The sequence below is a fragment of the Thalassophryne amazonica genome, chromosome 2 (assembly GCF_902500255.1).
Source record: "Thalassophryne amazonica chromosome 2, fThaAma1.1, whole genome shotgun sequence".
Lineage (NCBI taxonomy): Eukaryota > Metazoa > Chordata > Actinopteri > Batrachoidiformes > Batrachoididae > Thalassophryne > Thalassophryne amazonica.
The window spans coordinates 70003599-70024843 of NC_047104.1; the positions used below are offsets into that span (position 1 = coordinate 70003599).

Genomic DNA, 21245 nt, shown 5'->3' on the forward strand with positions numbered 1-21245 from the left:
ACAGTGGTAAACATACCACTGTCCCAGCTTTTTGAAATGCATTGCAAGTATCCATTACAAAATGAGCAAATATTTGCACAAAAACAATAAAATTTGTCAGTTTTTAACATTAAATATTTTGTCTTTGTGATGTATTCAATTGAATATAGGTTGAAGAGGATTTTCAAATGATTGTATTCTGTTTTTATTTCCATTTTACACAACATCCCATCTTCATTGGAACTGGGGCTGTATAACAACCGATGTGAATAAGACTGAAAATGAGGACAGCTACATGGACACCCAAATCATATCTGCTCACGTGTTATGCAATAAATCAGATTTGAACTGGCAGTCTGAAAAAAACATTAAAGCCAATATCAGATTTACCTGAGTGCCTGTCCCAACATCTGGGCTCTGATGTAGTTTCACGACTTTGTTGTGGGAAAGGGGGTCTGGGTCTGGACTGCAGGACTCTACTTCTCTTCCTGCAAATTTCGGTAACTTTCTCCCTAAGGTAACGAAACACTGACAGACTGGACGACTGGAGGGCACACAGTAAAGATGTTAGTGTTAAAGGAGCTATATTATGAACTTATAGCAAGTTAATATAGGTCACATGATGCTTGAAAAACAGATATTAAAGTTTGTGGCCCAGAGTAGGAGAAATTACCAAAGAGACACCACTTTTCCTCTGTCAGTAACTTGCCCTGTTTGGAACACACAGTTTCATTTTTCATTGTTTTTCCACTCACATCTCCATCTAACAGCACGGTATCCTCTGTCCCACTGTGTGCCAGCAGGTACTTTGAGTGGAATAGCCGACCATCAAAGCTGTGCCAGGGCATCAAGGCATCGCTGGGCAGTGGGCAGCCGCTGGCACAGTTAGCACCAAGCAGGTGGCTCAGTCCTCGTACATACAGAGATCCCAGTTGCACCGCTCGACTGGAGAGAAAAGGCAGCTGAAAGCGACGAGTGAAAAAAGTTAGTGCATGTTGTTCTGAGGTTATGAGCACTTTTTGTTGTGAGGTTGTGAGGCTGTGTGTCGGGCTTGCATAGTGAATTGCCTTGTCCATCTAACACTTATATTGAGCTTCCACATCCTTTGCAATTCGGCAATCATAAATATTACATTTGTTCACCTCATATAAAACTAATCTCATCAGAATAAGGCAAAGCTCTGTAATCTCGCAATGACATACTCTTTTATTTTTTCTCGCATTGCATTGGTATAGACATATTCTAGCCCAGCGTGCAGTGCAGTGAGAGTGCAGGCCAGCTGGGGAGTGGGGAGGGAGTAAACTTGTGCTCAGACACGATCCAAGGCACCTGGGCCTGGTGCGAGTAGACCCTGAGAGACATAAAGAGGAGCCACAGGTTTGTATTGGTGGAAGTCAAGACCCAAAGCAATCCAAAGAGGTGTATGAGGAAAGACACAGCATCAATGCATGTTTCTAAACCAGACTTGAGTGCTGCAAGACACATGATTTCAGTGCCAGCCTGCACTGGCACACCACAGACCACCACTGTGTTCTTCTTTAAACCATGTACACAAATGACTGGTTACACAATATACTTCAAAACTGAAGTCACAGCCACAACTTGGCAGCAATAACGGACTCTCTCCTGGGCTGCCAGCAGCCACCAACTGACGTCACCACAATAAATAAATTCTTTAAGCTCAGAGTTATACAAACCAAAGGGCTACTGTAATTATTAGACCGTCACAGTAACTGACCACCAACTCCACTGTCCATGAATAGAGTTCAATGCTTCAATTACTGATGCACGTAAACTTTGCTACATTTTAAAAATGTTTGATATCAAGACATTTACTGGCAGTATTAAAGTTTATCAGTCTGAAATGAACTCAAAACATAATTACATTGAACACCAACATGTCCTCTAATACTTTGTAATTATTTAGCAACTCCTTTTATGGCTGCACGTTATTGAACAGGCCCTGCTGTGAGGAGCCATCTGTTTCTTCAATAAGGTTGGTGTCACCCCTCCCAAGAAGATTCTTAAAATTTCATTTGCAGCTGCTAAAATAACCGGTGTCTGCAGGTCTGTGTTTCACGATGTTATCTGCACAGTCCTGACACAAGCCACACAAGACCACCCACTGTGTCTCACTGTGCTGTGGCCTGATGGCAAAAAGCACCCAAAAACTAACAGCAGCACTCAAAAACTGCAGAGCAATTGTATGAGTTTGCAAAATTAAAGCCACCCCTGAATTTAAAATATGTCCAGACATAAGTGTAAACTGACAAATTTTGTAAACTCAGAATGTTCAATAAAATGTCCAACGTTATCAAACAAACAATCATTCATATACTGTATTTCCTTGATTAATAACCCCAGCATATATATATTTTTTTCAAACCGTATGCAGACCCAGTGCCTAAACGAGGCAGCCTCATATTCAAGGCAGGCTAGTATTAACAAAATGCCTGCTCTGTAATTTACAACCCCAATTCCAATGAAGTTGGGACGTTGTGTAAAATGTAAATAAAACAGAATACAATGATTTGCAAATCCTCTTTAACCTATATTCAATTGAACACACCACAAAGACAAGATATTTAATGTTCAAACTGATAAACTTTAATGTTTTTGTGCAAATATTTGCTAATTTTGAAATGGATGCCTGCAACACATTTCAAAAAAGGAACAATGGGGCAACAGAAGACTGGGAAAGTTGATGAATGCTCAAAGAACAGCTAATTGGAAACAGGTGAGTGTCATGATTGGGTATAAAAGGAGCATCCCCAAAAGGCTCAGCCATTCACAAGCAAAGATGGGGTGAGAATCACCACTTTGTGAACAACCAAGGGCGCAATTTAGAACTAGAAATTGTGGGGGGACAAAGTGCGAGGCCCGCAGGGCTGAAGCCCATAGGCTGGGGGTCTGGGGGCCGCTTTAGGCCTCCAGAAGCCAATGGTTTCTAGATAAGCTCAGATGCATTCTGAGCATCCAGAACAGTAATTTTAATGTTTTGAGAAGACCATAAAGTGGACACCATTTGACTTATGCAATTTGAAACTGTGGCTATAAGTACTTTATTCTGAGAATAACCAGCATTGATTTTATTAACATTCTGGTGTAAATAAGGTATCACCACATGTGTAGAACTCAAAAAGAATGATAGGTTGAGTTCTCATTAAAAAAAAAAACTCCAATGTGGTAAAATGTATTCATAAATATGAAAGAACAGGCTCTTAATAATTAATAACTATCACATACTGTATTTTTTTTCTCAAGATTTGTTTTTGCATAAGTTTGAAAAAACAACAGATCATAAGTTTAGGATAAATTACTTATCATAAATTTAATTTTCGAAGTGGCACTAATGAAAACACTCATACTGAACATAATTTCGCTTGCATAGACTGATTTTGGAGATCAAGCAATAATTGCAGATGGGCTTTCTGAGGTCCCAGATAGCTTTTCTGACTTACTTTTCTAACTTTCAGAATTCAGTAAATTAGCATATGGTCCATTGATACTTATGTGTAGACACTAGTCCCTAGAGGCAACTCTTTCTGGTTTCAAATCTGGGCAAATGCAGGCTCAGAAAATTCCGAATGTGACAAACATGAAACAGGTGTTGTAAACAAGTTAATGCTGCTAAAAATACAAACTTGCAGAAACAAAGATACTATTCTGACATGGTTTTGCACATAAGACTGACATGGTATGCACATAAGACTGGCATAGCATGTTTCAAATACACACATATATGTCAGAAGGTGGGGGAGACATACCATATTCTGTCCCCCCTGGTTGAAAAGGTGGGGGGGGGGGGGACATGTCCCCCAACCCCCACCAAACTGTGCCCATGTGAACAACTGTGTGAAACACTAGTCCAACAGTTTAGGAACAATGTTTCTCAACGTTCAATTGCAAGGAATTTAGTGATTCCATCATCTACAGTCCACAATATAATCAGAAGATTCCGAGAATCTGGAGAACTTTCTACACGTAAGCGGCAAGGCCAAAAATCAACATTGAATAACTGTGACCTTCGATCCCTCAGGCGGCACTGCATTAAAAACCAACATCATTGTGTATTGGATCTTACCCCGTGGGCTCAGGAACACTTCAGAAAACCACTGTCAGTTAACACAGTTCATTGCTACATCTACAAGTGCAAGTTAAAACTCTACCACGCAAAGCGAAAGCCAAACATCAACATCATCCAGAAATGCCGCCGCCTTCTCTGGGCCTGAGCACATTTGAAATGGACAGACGCAAAGTGGAAAAGTGTGCTGTCGTCTGATGAGTCCACATTTCAAATTGTTTTTGGAAATCATGGACGTCGCGTCCTCCGGACAAAAGAGGAAAAGCACCATCCAGATTGTTACCAGCGCAAAGTTCAAAATCCAGCATCTTTGATGGTATAGGGCAGTGTTAGTGCCCATGGCATGAGCAACTTACACATCTGTGATGACTCCATCAATGCTGAAAGGTCCGTCCAGGTTTTGGAGCAACACATGCTGCCATCCAAGTAACGTCTTTTTCAGGGACATCCCTGCTTCTTTCAGCAAGACAATGCCAAGACACATTCTGCACGTGTTACAACAGTGTGGCTTCATAGTAAAAGAGTGCGGGTACTAGACTGGCCTGCCTGCAGTCCAGACCTGTCACCCATTGAAAATGTGTGGCGCATTATGATGCGCAAAAAACGACAACAGAGACCCTGAATTGTTGAACAAATTAAGTTGTACATCGATCAAGAATGGGAAAGAATTCCACCTAAAAAGCTTCAACAATTAGTGTCCTCAGTTCCCAAATGCTTATTGAGTGTTGTTAGAAGGAAAGGTGATGTAACACAGTGGTAAACATACCACTGTCCCAGCTTTTTTGAAACGTGTTGCATCCATTTCAAAATGAGCAAATATTTGCACAAACACTATAAAGTTTATCAGTTTGGACATTAAATATCTTGTCTTTGTGGTGTATTCAACTGAATATAGGTTGAAGAGGATTTGCAAATCATTGTATTGTTTTTATTTACATTTTACACAACGTCCCAACTTCATTGGAATTGGGGTTGTATTTTTCACACATATTGCTGGGTGTGGCGAACCAAAGACAACCGCTTTACATCTGTCATGTAGCGTCTCGCTAGGTGTTCGCAAGTCTCATGATCAGCTTACCTTTCCATAGTTTTGAACATTTGAAGCATGATTCCTTCCTAGATGGTGATGATTTCTTCATCTGGAGTGTGTTTAGGATCTTTTTCTTTCTCCTCTGGTTGCTGCAGGTCAGCTATGAGGGCTTCGTTGGTGCTGATGATTCCTGATGATTGTAGCGGGTATGTGTATAAATTCCGGCCCTCTCTGAAGCAGCAGTAAGGATCTAAAGAGTTACATCCAAAAACTTTGAATAGTCAGGAATCATCCACCCAGAATCGTCTGCGCCTCATTGCTGACTTGTAGCAGCTGGAGGAGAAGGAAGAAATCATCGTCCAGAATCGTCCGCATTGACGATCCCTCCCAAAAATGGTCATATCAAAACTGACTTTTAGTCTAAATTTTCGGGGTCCACAACTTGACCGCAAGTAAAGCCGAATCGCAACTTACGTGTGTGCGAGTTTAATATTTTATGGAAAATTTTTTCAAAGCTAAAGAAATAGATCTACTAACAATGTGCTTCCTTTGCTTCATTTAATGATAACAATTAATTTTAAACTGTACGCACCTTGCGGTTTCTTTTTTTGGCAAATGCAACAGCTTGCAGCTTTGTCTCAACGGTGTAGGAACTGTACTTCCTTTTTGCAACATCACTGGTTGAAAGAGTCGCTGCCTCAGGAGTAAAATTACTGGTGTAATGTCCACACACTCGAGCAGGAGGCTGCCGTTTGGACCCGCGACTGTTCACACGGTCAACCAGCCAGGCAGCAACTTCTGGCAGCTAACATACATGACCCGGGCCTTCAAACAAGACCGGCGCGTATTTAAGGCAGGCGTTTAATTTTTTTCTGGCAGAGTTTTGTCCCAATAATTAGATGAGGCAGGCCTGTATTTAAGGTCAGGCATTTAATCAAGGAAATACAGTTAAGGATAATAAATAAAATTTAAGGAAATAAAAAATGCTGATGCAAAAGTTGCACGAAACAGTTATCAGCACACTCTGATGAATTTTGAGGAAATCTTCACTTTTACAGACAGTTTTCTTTAGACAAGTTCAGGATGGACACATAAACATTTCCAAATCACTGAAGAGGTCTTGGACATTATTTACATTACTACACAAATAGTACTGACTGCTACTTCAGATCTTTCTGGAATAGGGAGTTCTCAAAAACTGAGGGAGTGAATGAGTAAGGACACTACACCCATGACAACTCTGAAGGATTTTATAGACTTCTGTATATGTGGTTGGAGAAAATGCACACAATGTAACTTCAGTCTTATCACAGGCTGCTATGGGAACCTGCTCACTTTTGGAGCAAGCCTCAAGTGGCCATTCAAGGAATTGCATCTTTTTCCCTTTTCTGGGTGGCTTCATTTTTGACTGCCAGAGGTTGGGGCTTGATTAACACTGAACTAAATGGACACAATGTTTGTGGTGCTACTACATGCGAGACATTTATTCAAAACCCTTAAATGTTGGCAGCTGGTGGATGTTGGCCTGTGTTGGTTCCTGCTGGATCTCTGATCTCGGTGAAACAATGTCTGCAAAGGTGGCCTGTCTCTGTGTTTGATAGCTGTGAAGGAAAATCTAAATTACCTGAATGGTCGATTGAAAGCAAATTAATCAATTAGACAGGTCTAGTCATAGTCGACTATTATGACAGGTCGTCCCAACCCTAGTAACACGTACATTTTATACCTGTATTTTTTAATTTCACTATATGAATACATTTTTGTTTGTTGTTAAATAACTGTACATTTTATTAAATATTGTGACAATACATTGTTGGCCTAGTTCCATATTTTAAATTTTGTAGCTAAAATTCATGGGCACCAATAACTCTGACTGGGACTCTACTGTATGTAGACAATGAGTTATCTACTATTTCGATGACTGATTAATTGTTGAAGGTATACTATGACGTGGGGCCAAGGGGCCGCCCACCTTTCACCTCACTGCGGCAGACAGATGGCTATTTTAGAGATGTGGGAAAGGACCAGTTGTCTGCCTGGGTGGTTGCCACCCACAACCTAAGGCAGTTCCGTGGTGCTGTGGGAGTGGCAAAGCACAGCACCACAGCATGCTCCCAGACTTGACTTGTGTGTTCTTTGATGGATTTGAGCTCATCAAATGTGTGTAGTTGCTTCTGTCTCTGGTTTAAATTTTTCAGTGAATACTGTTGGTTTTGGCCTGATTCATGGACAAAACCCAATAAGTGTATTATCTTTGGTTCTGGAAAATTATAATCAGGATATTTTATACACTACAAAATCAATTAATTGTCCAAATAAGTGGTAGTGGGAAGTCTGTTTTTCACAATGAAGAAGAAGAAAAAAGAAATCATATATCAATCCTATATATGATGCACCTAACGTGTGGCCTCTGTCCATCTGTGTGTGTGTGTGTGTGTCCACAGCCCATATGGATAAACAGGTGGTGTGTGGGTGAGACTATGTATGACCTGGGTAGACAGGACAAATAAGGTTTTCATAATAGTTTTACTTTGGTCCGGCCATTCAAACTTATGACTTGCTGATTTCCTCAGAAATCATGGATTGATGAATTAACGTCATAAAACTACAAATAGCTACAAAAAATACAAAAACCATTAGCAGCATCCAAATTTACATCACATGATAATTTGGCTCAATGCAAATACTGGGACACGTCTTAGACTTCTCGTTCGGAGAACTAACCACACAATAAGCTATATTATATGGCTATGACAGTATGTGCGATCTGATTGGCTGATTTCCGGTCTGATATTTTTCCATATCAGACCGTTACCTTGACATTCGGTAACGTTGTTTACAATTTTCACGGTGCGAAATAAAACAAAACAAGTGATGAAGTGGACCATTCTCCGAATTTAAATTGGAGTGATTAACAGCAAACAAGCTTGAAATGGACATGCAAAATGAAGATCAACAAGATGAAAACACAGATCCAAACAGCCATATAATAAATAAATTATTAACCTCACTTGCTCGGTTAATAATCCTTTAACATTACAGATATTTGTAAAACAATGCTAAAAAAAAAAGGCTTTTACAGAGGCAGCTAGCAGTCTCTGACCGACAGCAGTGACAACACAAGTTCTTACTCAAGTGACCATGTCATAAATATGTTAGAATAATTGGCCAAAGATGATGACAATAACTATTGCTTTCTCGCAGGAAAAAAAAAATAATAAATGACAGAACCCATGGTCAGTATTTACAGTCTTTTTCAAACAGTTTATTCTCTGACTAATATAATACGTATAATACGAGGTCTGTTAGAAAAGTATCAGACCTTTTTATTTTTTGCAAAAACCTGATGGATTTGAATAACATGTGCTTGCATGCGCAAACCTTGAACCTTCGTGCGCATGCGTGAACTTTTTCACACCTGTTGATTGCGTCATTTCCTGGTAAGCAGCCTTTGTGTGGGACGTGTATTGTGCGCTCGGCGGATTTTCATTTCAAGGAAAAAGACGGAACGAGTGGAGCAGCGCCACATCAAATTTTGCCAGAAACTGGGCGACAGCCAGGTGGAAACCATTTGGAAGATTCAGACAGCTTTCGGTGACGATCCTATGGGCATCACACAGATTAAGGAGCGGTATAACCGGTTTAAAGACGGCCGCACAACGGTGGAGAGCGCGCCACGCTCCGGTCAGCCACCAACATACTGAAATGACCAGATCATTTCCAAAGTGAACGCTGTGGTGATGCGGGACCGTCGTGTGACTATCCGAGAAACTGCGGAAGAGGTGGACATCAGCACTTTTTTGGTACATTCCACTGTGACAGAAGATTTGGCCATGAAAAGAGTGGCGGTGAAATTCATGGTGCTTCTGACAGTGGAGCAAAAGGGCCTCCGTGTTGAAGTCTCACAGGACATGCTGTGACATGCCCACCTCTTCCACAATTTCTCGGATAGTTACACGACTGAAAAGTCACCGAAAGCCGTCTGAATCATCCGAATGGTTTCCACCTGGCTACACGTCCCACACAAAGGCTGCTTGCCAGGAAATGACGCAATCGACAGGCGTGAAAAAGTTCACGCATGTGCACAAAGGTTCAAGGTTTGCTCATGCAAGCACACGTGATTCAAATCCATCAGGTTTTTGCAAAAAATAAAAAGGTCCGGTACTTTTCGAACAGACCTTGTATGGTCACTGCATTTATTATTTTTTCTTCTGAATTATATGTTCTAACCAACCGGTATTTTGCTAGTCAAAGAAAAGGAGGATGAGTGTGATGAGGACGCACATGCTAACTGTTTGGAGAGCAGTGGATAACTGGAGGCAGATGTTCTCCGTGTGTGTGAGATCTCACCTGTCTTCTGGCAGATATCACTGATAACAGTGATTACGCACGCACATACGAACACACACACACCACTCTGCTTGCCTGCCACCTGCTTCCAGTCAAACACAGCTTCACCTACTGAAAACAATGAACCCATGGACAGAGGCACAAAAGCCCAAAGGCGCACAAAACACACCAACACGAAGACCGACCACAAACAAAAAACTGGCTAAAGTGAAGTGAGACCGAATATAAGATAACAGAGAGAGAGAGACAGACAATGATAGAAACACAGATGAAGTTTAACTGAGTGAGACAGCAAGGCTCTGTGTGTGTGAGCATGCGTGCGTGCGTGTGCCTGCATGCAAGCGGGGCACAGTGTGCTTGGTGTAAATAAATCGGTGTGGTAAGCGTCAGCCAGGACAGACAGGCCACTGTCGCCAGCAACTGCTCTGTCTCTGACACAATGTGTGTATGTCTGTCAGACATCAACACAAATCTCACACACACACACACACACACACACACACACACACACACACACACACACACACACACACACACACACACACACACACACACACACACACACACACACACACACACACACACACACACACACTAAAACTTCCAAATATATGTGTCTAATTTCTCATCAAAATATCCTACACGTATGTAATATAAGACAAAATCACTTCAGTAACATTTCAGTAAGATAAAAGGACTCGTTTTAACCCGAGGCCATCAAGTATGGCCATCAAGCATTGCGAAGGCTTTGCATCCATCCATCCAGCCGTCCATCTGTCTGTGCTCAGCATAAGTCCTTACTGCCAGGGTTTTCAAATTCACTGGGAACATTCTTGGGACACAGACCTTGGACAAGTTCATAGATGACCTTGACCTATTTTAAGAGGTATTTTCAGAGGTTAAAAAGTCACATTGTTTCATATTTTTATGCTATGAGTCATGCAAATCTGTTTTTTTGTTTGTCTGGGTTTTTTTTTTTTTTTGAGGGGCAGGGGTGACAGCCAATCAGTAAAACAGCACTGTGACATCATTGGCTGGTCTCTCTCTGGCGCTCCAAATCCGCTTAGTTTATGTGTAAATATGTTTCTCATATTATGTAAAAGCTAGTGAGAAATAAACACTTCCAAAAATGAAAATGGTATTTTTGTAACCTGATAACACCTTTGGAGTGATTTACATGACATCTCGTGGACATCAGCGTGCATGCTAACTTATGCTAACTCAACGCTAACGTCCGCTCTTGCTAACCCTAACCCTAACTGCTGGCAAATAAGGGCAATGCCTCACACCCTCCCATAAGACACTGGACAATCTTAAGAGCAGCTTCAGCAACAGACTTAAGCCCTGGTTAGACCGAATAATGAATGATGAATAATGAGCCACGTAGCATGAATTTTTTTGTGCGAGTCGAGTTTTTCAAGTAACATGGGAGAATCGTGGCTCTTAGAGGCAGATTATTCGACTAACAAGGTTCATCTCTGAGTGTGGTGCTAATTTTGTGAAGTTCAAAATTTAGCAAAAATAGCGTGGGGCGAGGTACTACGAAGACATGTTAAAGACATGTTAGTGGTGAGTACGAGGCTGTTAGAAGCCCATTATCCGAGTACCTGGTGGGAACGAGGACAGGACAGGCTACCTGCAACAGAGCAGGTTGCATTCTGAGAAAGCCCTTGTAGCCTTTTTTTAAACATCTGTTTCCTGCAATTCCTTCAAAAGAACATCATATACGTGGCTCACTATTTGAATAATCACTGAAATTTCTGACAAATCCATACGTGGCTCATTATTCATGCCTTTATTATTTGGTCTGACCAGGGCTTCACACAACCACGCTGCCTAAGGGAACGGTACAGGAGATCATTCCTGCCCATTGCCATCAGACCCTTTAATATATCTGCCTCTGCTAGACCTGTGGCCTCTAAACTAGATTAAAAAGCCTATACTATTTACTATTTATCTGTTGCACATATGTGTTTCTACCTCAGTTTTTCTTATTGTCTGTTTGTATTCTTATTCTTAGTGTTTGTATTGTTTTATTTTTATCTTTCTGAGGTACCTGGCTGTTATGACAACTCAAAATTCCCTTCTGGGATTAATAAAGTTATCTGTCTGTCTGTATTTAGGTGAATATATCAATGATACACGGATAACACAATAAAGCATAAATGCTTATTTCCATTGTGGTCCTTGTAAAATTATCTTCTGTTTCTTTTGGCTGTTCCCGTTAGGGGTTGCCACAGCAGATCAATCATTTCCATTGTACCCCGTCCTCTAAATCCTCCTCTGTCACACCAACCACCTGCATGTCCTCCCTCAGCACATCCATAAACCTCCTCTTTGACCTCCCTCTTCTCCTCCTGCCTGGTGGCTCCATCCTCAGCATCATTCTCACTATATACCCTGGGTCCCTCCTCTGCAAATGTCCAAATTATCTCAATCTCGCCTCTCTGACTTTGTCTCCAAACCGTCCCACCTGAGCTGTCCCTCTGATATGTTCATTCCTAATCCTGTCCATTCTTGTCACTCCCAAAGAGAATCTCAACATCTTCAGCTCTACCACCTTCAGTTCTGCCTCCAATTAGCACGTCACAAAAGAGAGGGGCTTTACTGAAGATGTGTGAATTTTTTAGGGGTTTATCGGTTTAGCTTTATAAAAGATAACTTTTCAGTTAGCGGATTAACTGCTACTGAAGCAAACTTTTTGGTTAGCTGTGCCCACCACTGTGTGTATGTATGTATGTATATATATATATATATATATATATATATGGCAATTCTTTTCACATCCAATTACCTCAGACAAATATACAGCAATTAATCCACAATTATTACTAGTTGAACGTAATAATGGCCCACATCGGAATTAAAACAACCGCACATATACATTTGATTGTTCATGTACGCTAAACTTTGAAACAGTCCATCATCCGAATTGAGGAAATGTGAGTGTGGGGGGCCGCAGCAACACATGGTCACGCAGCCAGCTTGGGGGAATGGGGAGCTGCTGCAGCTAAAGCTGCGCTGCACCCAGAAGGGGGAAGGGAGTGGCGCCAGCGGGGACCGGGATGGGGTGTGGGATGGGGACAGGAACACAAAGGAGGGATAGGGGGTGGGAGCATGTGTATTAGTCAATGTCCATGTGTGAGTAGCAGATGAGTTAAGTTTATCTCAGTTTCTGTCCGTGTGTGCAATAACTGGAGTTGCAAAAGATAAGAAGGCAGCTGAATAGTTCACCAAGGCTGTAGAAATTCTTTTGGAGGAAAACAATGGGGCGTTTTGACATTCAGATACTGATAAGCCTGCCATGTTTATGTTTGCGCAGTGAAAACACATCTGCAGCTCTCATGAACAACCAAATCCAATTTATGCGTATTCCCTGGTCTCTGACATCTTCCTTTGCAAGGAGTGCATTTGCCCCAAGATGTTATCCAACTTGTGCCTGAGTTCAAGGGTTAACGCAGTCTGAGAATGTATCGCCTTCCCCAACTCATTAATCATGACATTAATCAGGGGCTGTTGTTCTGGTGGCAGCCGTCTTGCAAATTCTCCGGTATGTCAGGGCAGCACATAACCCAACGTGGTTACAACGCGCTCAACTTTTGTTCAGAATCAGCTTCTTATCACTGGTAACGATGCAGCTTTCCCCTCACTCATTCCCGCAGCTTCACAGTGCTTTAAATGGTCCACAGAGTTCAATAGCGACACAAAGCATGCAGCGAAACAAGACGAGTCATTGGATAAATGCTGGGCTTTGTCCCGCCCATCGGACGCTCAGCGTCTCTGGGGGTCTATGGGGCAGTGGGCTGGCCTCGGCCGGCCCGGACGCTCAGCTTCTGCATGATGATTGGATGATCTGTCTGAGGCTGAATCCCTTTTTGATTGACAGCGAAATGAGCGAATCAGCGATCTTTTGGTGTAAACATCCGTGGGAGCATTTTCATTCTGTTCTGAGTTGAACCGGAGACTTTCCTAATCCTCTTAGCAGCATTTTCTTTGTTAAAAACGACTATCAACAAATTGAGCTTCTATTTCTGGTGGGTTTTTTGTAGCTGCTTGTGTTTGGAGACTGACTTCTATCACTCTTTCTGACTTCTATCGCAGTTTCTGTCCCTACCGAGCAGCGGGTGCTGCTGAGCTCCTCCACCGTCACAAAGCACTCACAGGCGGACAAACTTCACACTTGCATCGCGCCAGTCCCAGCTAGCGAGCTAGTTAGGTAGCAAGCTGCACATAATGGCAGACAATTTGAATGTTGTGGACCGGATTTTGGCGAAGCCATTTGATAGTCTTCCTTACGAAGAAGCCATGGCTGCTGTCATGGCTTCAGCTCTCAATGGTTTGCAGGCCAAAGTTAAAGCAATAGCCCCCAGTGCAATGTTTGTGCATTGCTATGCACACAGACTGAATCTGGTTCTGTCTCAGGGGGCTAAATGCTTATCTGAGTGCAGAATATTTTTTGCATCACTCTCTGGGTTTGCCACATTTTTCTCAAAATCCACAAAGAGGATGTCTTTTCTTGAGTCTGCAGGCTGCTCAAGGTTGCCCAGAAATGCTCCTACTCGATGGAATTTCACATCACGGATAGTGAGCACTGTGGCAAACAATTATGATGCCCTCCTGCTAACTTTTGAGATGATCATTGCAGATAAGTCCATGGATGATGACACATTAGACTGTGCCAATTTCTTTGTGTTTGTTATTGCAGTAGTCATTAAAACCGGAAATTTGTTCTTGAAAATAGCTGTTGTGAGTTAATTTGTGGGATTGTGGGTGTTCTGGACGAAGTTAGTGTTTTCATGGGTGGTGGGGCGGAGGTGGTGGCCATGTTAGTGTGCGCGGGGGGGGGGCGCATGCAAGGGGTTTTGCCCGGGGAGTAAATCACTCTAGGACCGCCACTGGATGAGAGAATGGTTTCACCAGCCAAGTTCAGATAGCAAATGCGTCATCGGCTATGAAATTATTATTTTATATTGCATAGCGTTAAGCAGGACAAAGCGGGACACACTGGCATGATGAAGCGCAAACGGGCGCTTGACACCAAAAGCGAGAGCCCACTTGAGGCTCTCCTCCACCCCTCACTGGGTGTAATGACCCCCCCCCTCCCCAAAATATATTTTTGTTGAGATAGGTTTTGCAATCAAGATTTCCTGAAGTAATTGATTCATAAACTGAAATCCGTAAACTACTTAAACTGAAAGAAAATATATATCATGAATAATATTCACATTTTGTGACTTAGGTTTTGTGAGATCTGCGTACACATTTTGTGGGATATTTCATTCAGTGTTTGCAGCAAAATTATTAATGGTTTGCAGTTTGCATAAATTTTCAATAATGGTTGGTGGATAATTCACGATTTGCAACTGATTCACGCTTTGGGGGTTAACCGTTTTCATTCTGACATCCGGTTTTGTTTTGACTACTCTTTCCTGCATCTGTTTTTGCTTTCTTTATTTACGGACATTCCGGTTTGTTATTTTATGTGATTTCACTATATACATAGGAGTCTCTCTTGCATATATGTCTGTGTCAGTACAATTTAATGCTGTCTGGTAAGTCTTGTGATCCCAGTGAACCCTCAATGCCAACCAGTGTTTCTTCCAGTGTTCCACCATTTTCATCACCTGTCTCTTTCAGAGTTCGTTGCCTGGTCTGATGCCTTTTTGTATACTGAATTATGCTGCTTGCCTGTTGATTATTCTGCTGCAGAAACCCTTATGAATGCCTTCGACTCACCAATGAATCTCCTGTGCTTCTAAACTTGGCCTGTGACACAGCTCTACCGATGAATCTCCTGTGCTTCTAAACTTGGCCTGTGACACAGCTCTGATTATAGAACTTTAGACTTATCTTGGCTATCTTTTCTGCATTAGGGTCACCAGTTGTTGGTTCATTACAGAAATTAGCTTATAAAACTCATTTTGAGGTATATTTTACAAATAGCATCTTAAAAAGTTCAGTCAGAAAAGCTTGTTTCATCTCAGATATGACTCAAAACAAGATGGTTCCAAGACTCTTAACATGTATAATCTAAAAACAAACCATTAAAGTTTACTGAAAATTTACTTAAGCGATTGTGTCTTATGAGTAGATTAGACATTTTGACTAGAAATTATACAAATATATTTGTTAAGATTTTGCATTTTTAGCAATGCACAAAAACATGTACACACAATCTGGACTCAGTGTCAAAATTAAGGTGTTAGCTTGTGTATATTTCATTTCTTAGTTTGTATGTATGTTAACTCAATGCACCAGACCCTCAGTTAACCTCCTCTGTAGCCCTGAATCTCTCCCAGACGCTAAATTAATGCCCAGCTGTAATTATTGTGTACAAAACATATGAGCAGCAAAAATACAAATTACACCACGTAGAGTATGGTAATTAAACAGCAAAAATAAGTAGGGTAACATGAAGGAAGCAAACAGCAGCTGTTTTCTCAGAGAATGTAAAAGCACAGCTGATTCAAACACACTGAGATCCAGACATATTTAGACACTGACAAAGTTTTTACGATTCTACACGTTTGATCTCTTTTTTATTAGATTACTGGCATGGACTGAATTTAAATGTTTACACCAATGAAAAAAAATACTTAAAAAAAAAAAAACACAAATTGTCTCATAGGAAGTCACGGGGGCTGTAGTCTATCTTAACAGTCCTGATCCTGGATAAGCGGTTGAAGATGAGTGAATGAGTGAAACTGTTTCATGCATGGAATAAACTGCTATAAAAATAATACGCTAATAGATATTTAACTTGCATCACATAGCTCTAAACCAATGTAAAAATTAATTTGAACAAAATATTCTTTGGTAAAATTTAAACATAATCTGGACTGAACTGGTTTAAAACTATTCGGCTGTAAGAGGAAGCACTTTCACTGACTGCTACTGTGAACAATAAAGGATTGTTAACCGACTGCGAGGTCTGTATTGGGAAATATTAGACCGAGGTCTGATATTCCTATACAGGCTGAGCAAGTGAGGTTAATATATATATATATATATATATATATATATATATATATATATATACAGTGAGGAAAATAAGTATTTGAACACCCTGCGATTTTGCAAGTTCTCCCGCTTAGAAATCATGGAGGGGTCTGACATTTTCATCTTAGGTGCATGTCCACTGTGAGAGTCATAATCTAAAAAAACAACAAAAAAAAAACAAATCCGGAAATCACAATGTATGATTTTTTAATTAATTATTTGTATGTTACTGCTGCAAATAAGTATTTGAACACCTGTGAAAATCAATGTTAATATTTGGTGCAGTAGCCTTTGTTTTCAATTACAGAGGTCAAATGTTTCCTGTAGTTTTTCACCAGGTTTGAACACACTGCAGCAGGGATTTTGGCCCATTCCTCCACACAGATTTTCTTTAGATCAGCCAGGTTACTGGGCTGTCGCTGAGAAACACGGAGCTTGAGCTCCCTCCAAAGATTTTCTATTGGGTTTAGGTCTGGAGACTGGCTAAGCCACTCCAGAACCTTGATATGCTTCTTACGGAGCCACTCCTTGTTTATTCTGGCTGTGTGCATCGAGTCATTGTCATGTTGGAAGACCCATCCATGACCCATCTTCAATGCTGTAACTGAGGGAAGGAGGTTGTTCCCCAAAATCTCGCAATACATGACCCCGGTCATCCTCTCCTTAATACAGTGCAGTCGCCCTGTCCCACGTGCAGAAAAACACCCCTAAAGCATGATGCTTCCACCCCCCATGCTTCACAGTAGGGACGGTGTTTTTAGGATGGTACTCAGCATTCTTCTTCCTCCAAACACGGCGAGTGAAATTAAGACCAAAAAGTTCTATTTTGGTCTCATGTGACCACATAACTTTCTCCCATGATTCCTTTGGATCATCAAAATGGTCATGGGCAAACTTAAGACGGGCCTGGACGTGTGCTGATTTAAGCAGGGGAACCTTCCGTGCCATGCATGATTTTAACCCATGACGTCTTAGTGTATTACCCACAGTAACCTTGGAAACAGTGGTGCCAGCTCTCTTCAGGTCATTGACCAGCTCCTCCTGTGCAGTTCTGGGCTGATTCCTCACCTTTCTTAGGATTACTGATACGCCACGAGGTGGGATCTTGCATGGAGCCCCAGTCCGAGGGAGAATGACAGTCATGTTTAGCTTCCTCCATTTTCTAATAATTGCTCCAACAGTTGATCTTTTTCACCATTCTGCTTGGCAATTGTCTCGTAGCCCTTTCCAGGCTTGTGGAGGTCTACAATTTTGTCTCTGGTGTCTTTGGACAGCTCTTTGGTCTTAGCCATGTTAGTAGTTGGAGTCTTATGCCGCATTCACACCGGGCGCGATCAGACGCCACAAATTTGCATCGGTCGCATGGCGACGGACGCGCCACCATCGCCCGGTGTGTCACTCTGCTTTTGCTGCGAAAATTCGCCCGGTGCATCATCAAATAGGAGGAGCTTCCAATCCACTCGCCGGCTCCGGTTGTCAGTCAAGTTAACATGACGGACCTTGATCACACGGAGCGAGTTGTTGTGGAAAGCTGACAAACGTCATGAGACGTTCCCAATTCGGGGAGTATCATTATTTGCTGCAGGAGCTGTGTCTGGATGACGGCCGCTTTCAGCGGTCCTTCTGTCTCTGCAGGACCCAGTTTGAGGACCTCCTGTCCCATTCACGCGCGAACATGTAAACAATAAAAAAAAAAAAAAGAAACTCCGCTGCTTGCTGTGGGGCTGCTGCTCGCTCTTCCCCAAAAAACTGTCATAATTGTGTTTAGAAACCAGTCACCATTTGTTTTATTATACATCTGTGTAGTTAATAAATAAAATAATCTCCATGGACGATTTGCTCGCGCGCGCACAAGATAAAAAGAGAAGGAAAGTCCGCTCCCGCTGCTGTGGGTCTGCTGCTCACTCCAAAAACTCGAACTTACTTACTTATTTGCAGCAGTAACATGCAAATTAATTATTTAAAAATCATACATTGTGATTTACGGATTTTTTTTTTTTTTTGGATTATGTCTCTCACAGTGGACATGCACCTAAGATGCAAATTTCAGACCTCTCCATGATTTCTAAGTGGGAGAACTTGCAAAATCGCAGGGTGTTCAAATACTTATTTTCCTCACTGTGTATATATATATATATATATATATATATATATATAAAACATGCAAAGCCTGAATATGAAAGCTGCTGATGACTCGTAGACAGAGCTCATAGTCAGAGCAGAAGTGAAGCCGTTCGCTTCAGCAGTGGCAGTGAAGTTCACCTCCGAAAGAAAAGGAATGACTTCACCTCCACTGCTGCTGAGCAGTGGCTCATCTCAGCTCACCTCTGAGCCGACACCCGGTGTCCCGACAGAACACCGGAGCAGAGCAGGAACCTAACAGATGGTCCGGTCATTAGCTGGTAAAAAGCATTCAATCTGTGTGTTTTTTCAGATGCTGTTTAGATATTCATGGAGTATGTTCATGTGCATTTTTAGCTTCCTGGTTTGTAAAGAAAATACGCGTTCGGACCGAATGTCACGGAAACCGGTCCGGATATGGGAAAATATCTGACGAGTAATCAGCCAATCAGAGCGCGCGTAGCTTCGCAGTCGTGATATGAGCAAAGCGTCGCACAGCGGCGCGAAGCTCACTCATGGTACAGGACGACATAAACAGGAAGTGCCAATTTTCAAATCCACAGTAAAACAGGAAATGCTCAAATGTCAAACACTTCCTGGATTGACAGACGAGATCCCATGGAATCTCGCGGGAACTCAGTGGCAAGCTCACACTCAAACAGGAAGTGCCGAATCCTCAGTCACAGTGAAACAGGAAATGTTCAAATGTCAAACACTTCCTGGCATGGGTGGAGCTAGAGCGGAGGCTGGGGTTTCACTGGACTCTCCTGAAATCTGATTGGACACAGATGATTGACATGTCACAGCACCACACGTCTGGTTGAAAGAGCTGCATTTTCAAATCAGTGAGTCACATTGACTGCTCGGTTCCTCCTGTCCAGTAGTTTGTGCTGTGTACCACAAAAAGTTCTAATCCACCTTAGTAGAAGAAGAAAAATGTTTGCTCCAGATGTGAACTGAACACGTCGTTTGAACTATGGAATTGTAATCACACCAAACTTATATTGGTGAATAAACGACCGTATTTTATGCCAGAAATGAGGTCCAGGTTGTTAAAATCAGCATTTCTTGTTTAATTCGGGTGGCTTATTGTTGTTGGCTTATTAGTGCAGCAGATAACTGAAACAATCCTTCAAATGGTGATACAAGAATCAAATTCAGCACAAATACAGCTGGAGCAAAATTAATGGAGCAACTTTAACTTTTGACCCCTGCACAAACTGAAACTGACCTTTGTCACCATTCTTGTCTCCATAACATTCAGTAACAGATCGTCCAAACTATACCTTTTCTGGAATCATTATGATCAGGCAAATAATGTGGTGTAGTTTTCTATATGATTGGAGCATCTTTTAATTTAGGCCAGGGGTGGGCAACTTGTTCCAGAAAGGGCCAAGAGGGTGCAGGTTTTCTTTGCAGCCACTGATTCCACCAAATAATTTCACTGATTAACTGATTCCATCTGCTCAAAGTGATACTAATCAGTGAAATCACCTAGTGCAGTCAGTGGCTGCAAAGAAAACCTGCACCCTCTTGGCCCTTTCTGGAACAAGTTGCCCACCCCTGATTTAGACCCCTGTGTAATTCTTCAATTGACCCCTACCTGGCTGCCTATTGAAAATTCAAGTGACCAATCTTTTTTTTTTTTTTTTTTTTTGAAGAGTTCATGTCTATGGATTATTTGTGCTAAATTTGATGTTTGTATCACCATCTGCAGGATTCCACTCTAAATATTCTCTTATCTGCTGCACTATATATGAGATGTAACATGCTGCTCCTCAGTGTTCCTCAGTTGCTCTCAAAAGTATTGAAACACTTGGTATTTCACACATCTTAATTGTTTATTCCATTTCAAATACATTTTTTTCTAAAATTATCTTCCGTAACTCAAAGTGAAAGCAAATCTCTACAACTTGATATAAATGAATTAAAAATATAAAATCCAGCTTCCTGATGACGTGGTGTAAAGGAGGATTTTCTTAAAAAGAAGACCTGAAAGTTCAGCTACAATTTGACAGAAAGTACATTTGAGATGAAAGCCAAGATTTGATGTTTTGGTGAAAGAAACTTTTGTATTTCTTCATAATTGATGTAAATAAAGTCCAAGACATATTCAGTGACTTGGAAATGTTCATGTTTCAATCCCCTGATTTGTCTAAAGAAAACGCAATAAAACTGATTATTTAAAGGTTTTATCAAGTTTTAGAGATTTGCTTTCAGTTTAAGATAATTTTATAAATTTTAATTTTTTTTTGTATTTCTTGTATTTAAAATGGCGTAAACAAATTAAAATGTGTGAAATTCCAAGTGCTCCAATACTTTTGGAAGGCACAGCCTCCTAACCTTATGATGAGTGCAAAATGAGTGTGGTATTATTACTATTTTGTTTACGAATGTTTAATTTTCACAGTTGCTGCACTTTGTATCAAATCATAGTCATATCGTATATCATATTGATATGGAAATTCAGTAAGGTATATCTTCTATTATACATTCCAAATCTAAGGTGGAACTCTACTCATGTTTACTAAGGTACACACAAATATCTTAAAAAAAAAAAGAAAAAAGGAGAGAGAGTAGAGGCACTTAGTTGTCTGGTCTTGAGAACCAGGGATGGTCGGTTGAAAAGCTTTTTTTATCCCATGGGAACTCTCTCTACTCACCTAAGCGGCTCACGAATAT

The 21245-nt window shown here is 41.3% G+C and overlaps 1 protein-coding gene across 2 annotated transcripts in view; it reads right to left on the reverse strand.

Moving 5' to 3' along the window:
* fam120b (family with sequence similarity 120B) overlaps positions 1-21245 on the reverse strand; it is a 96324-nt gene that overhangs the window by 35784 nt on the left and 39295 nt on the right. For both annotated transcript variants that reach the window (XM_034187484.1, XM_034187490.1), the window contains 2 exons: positions 735-941; positions 370-523 (listed from right to left, as the gene is read on the reverse strand). In XM_034187484.1, coding sequence (XP_034043375.1) covers positions 370-523; positions 735-941 — 361 coding nt within the window. The remainder of the gene's footprint in view (positions 1-369; positions 524-734; positions 942-21245) is intronic.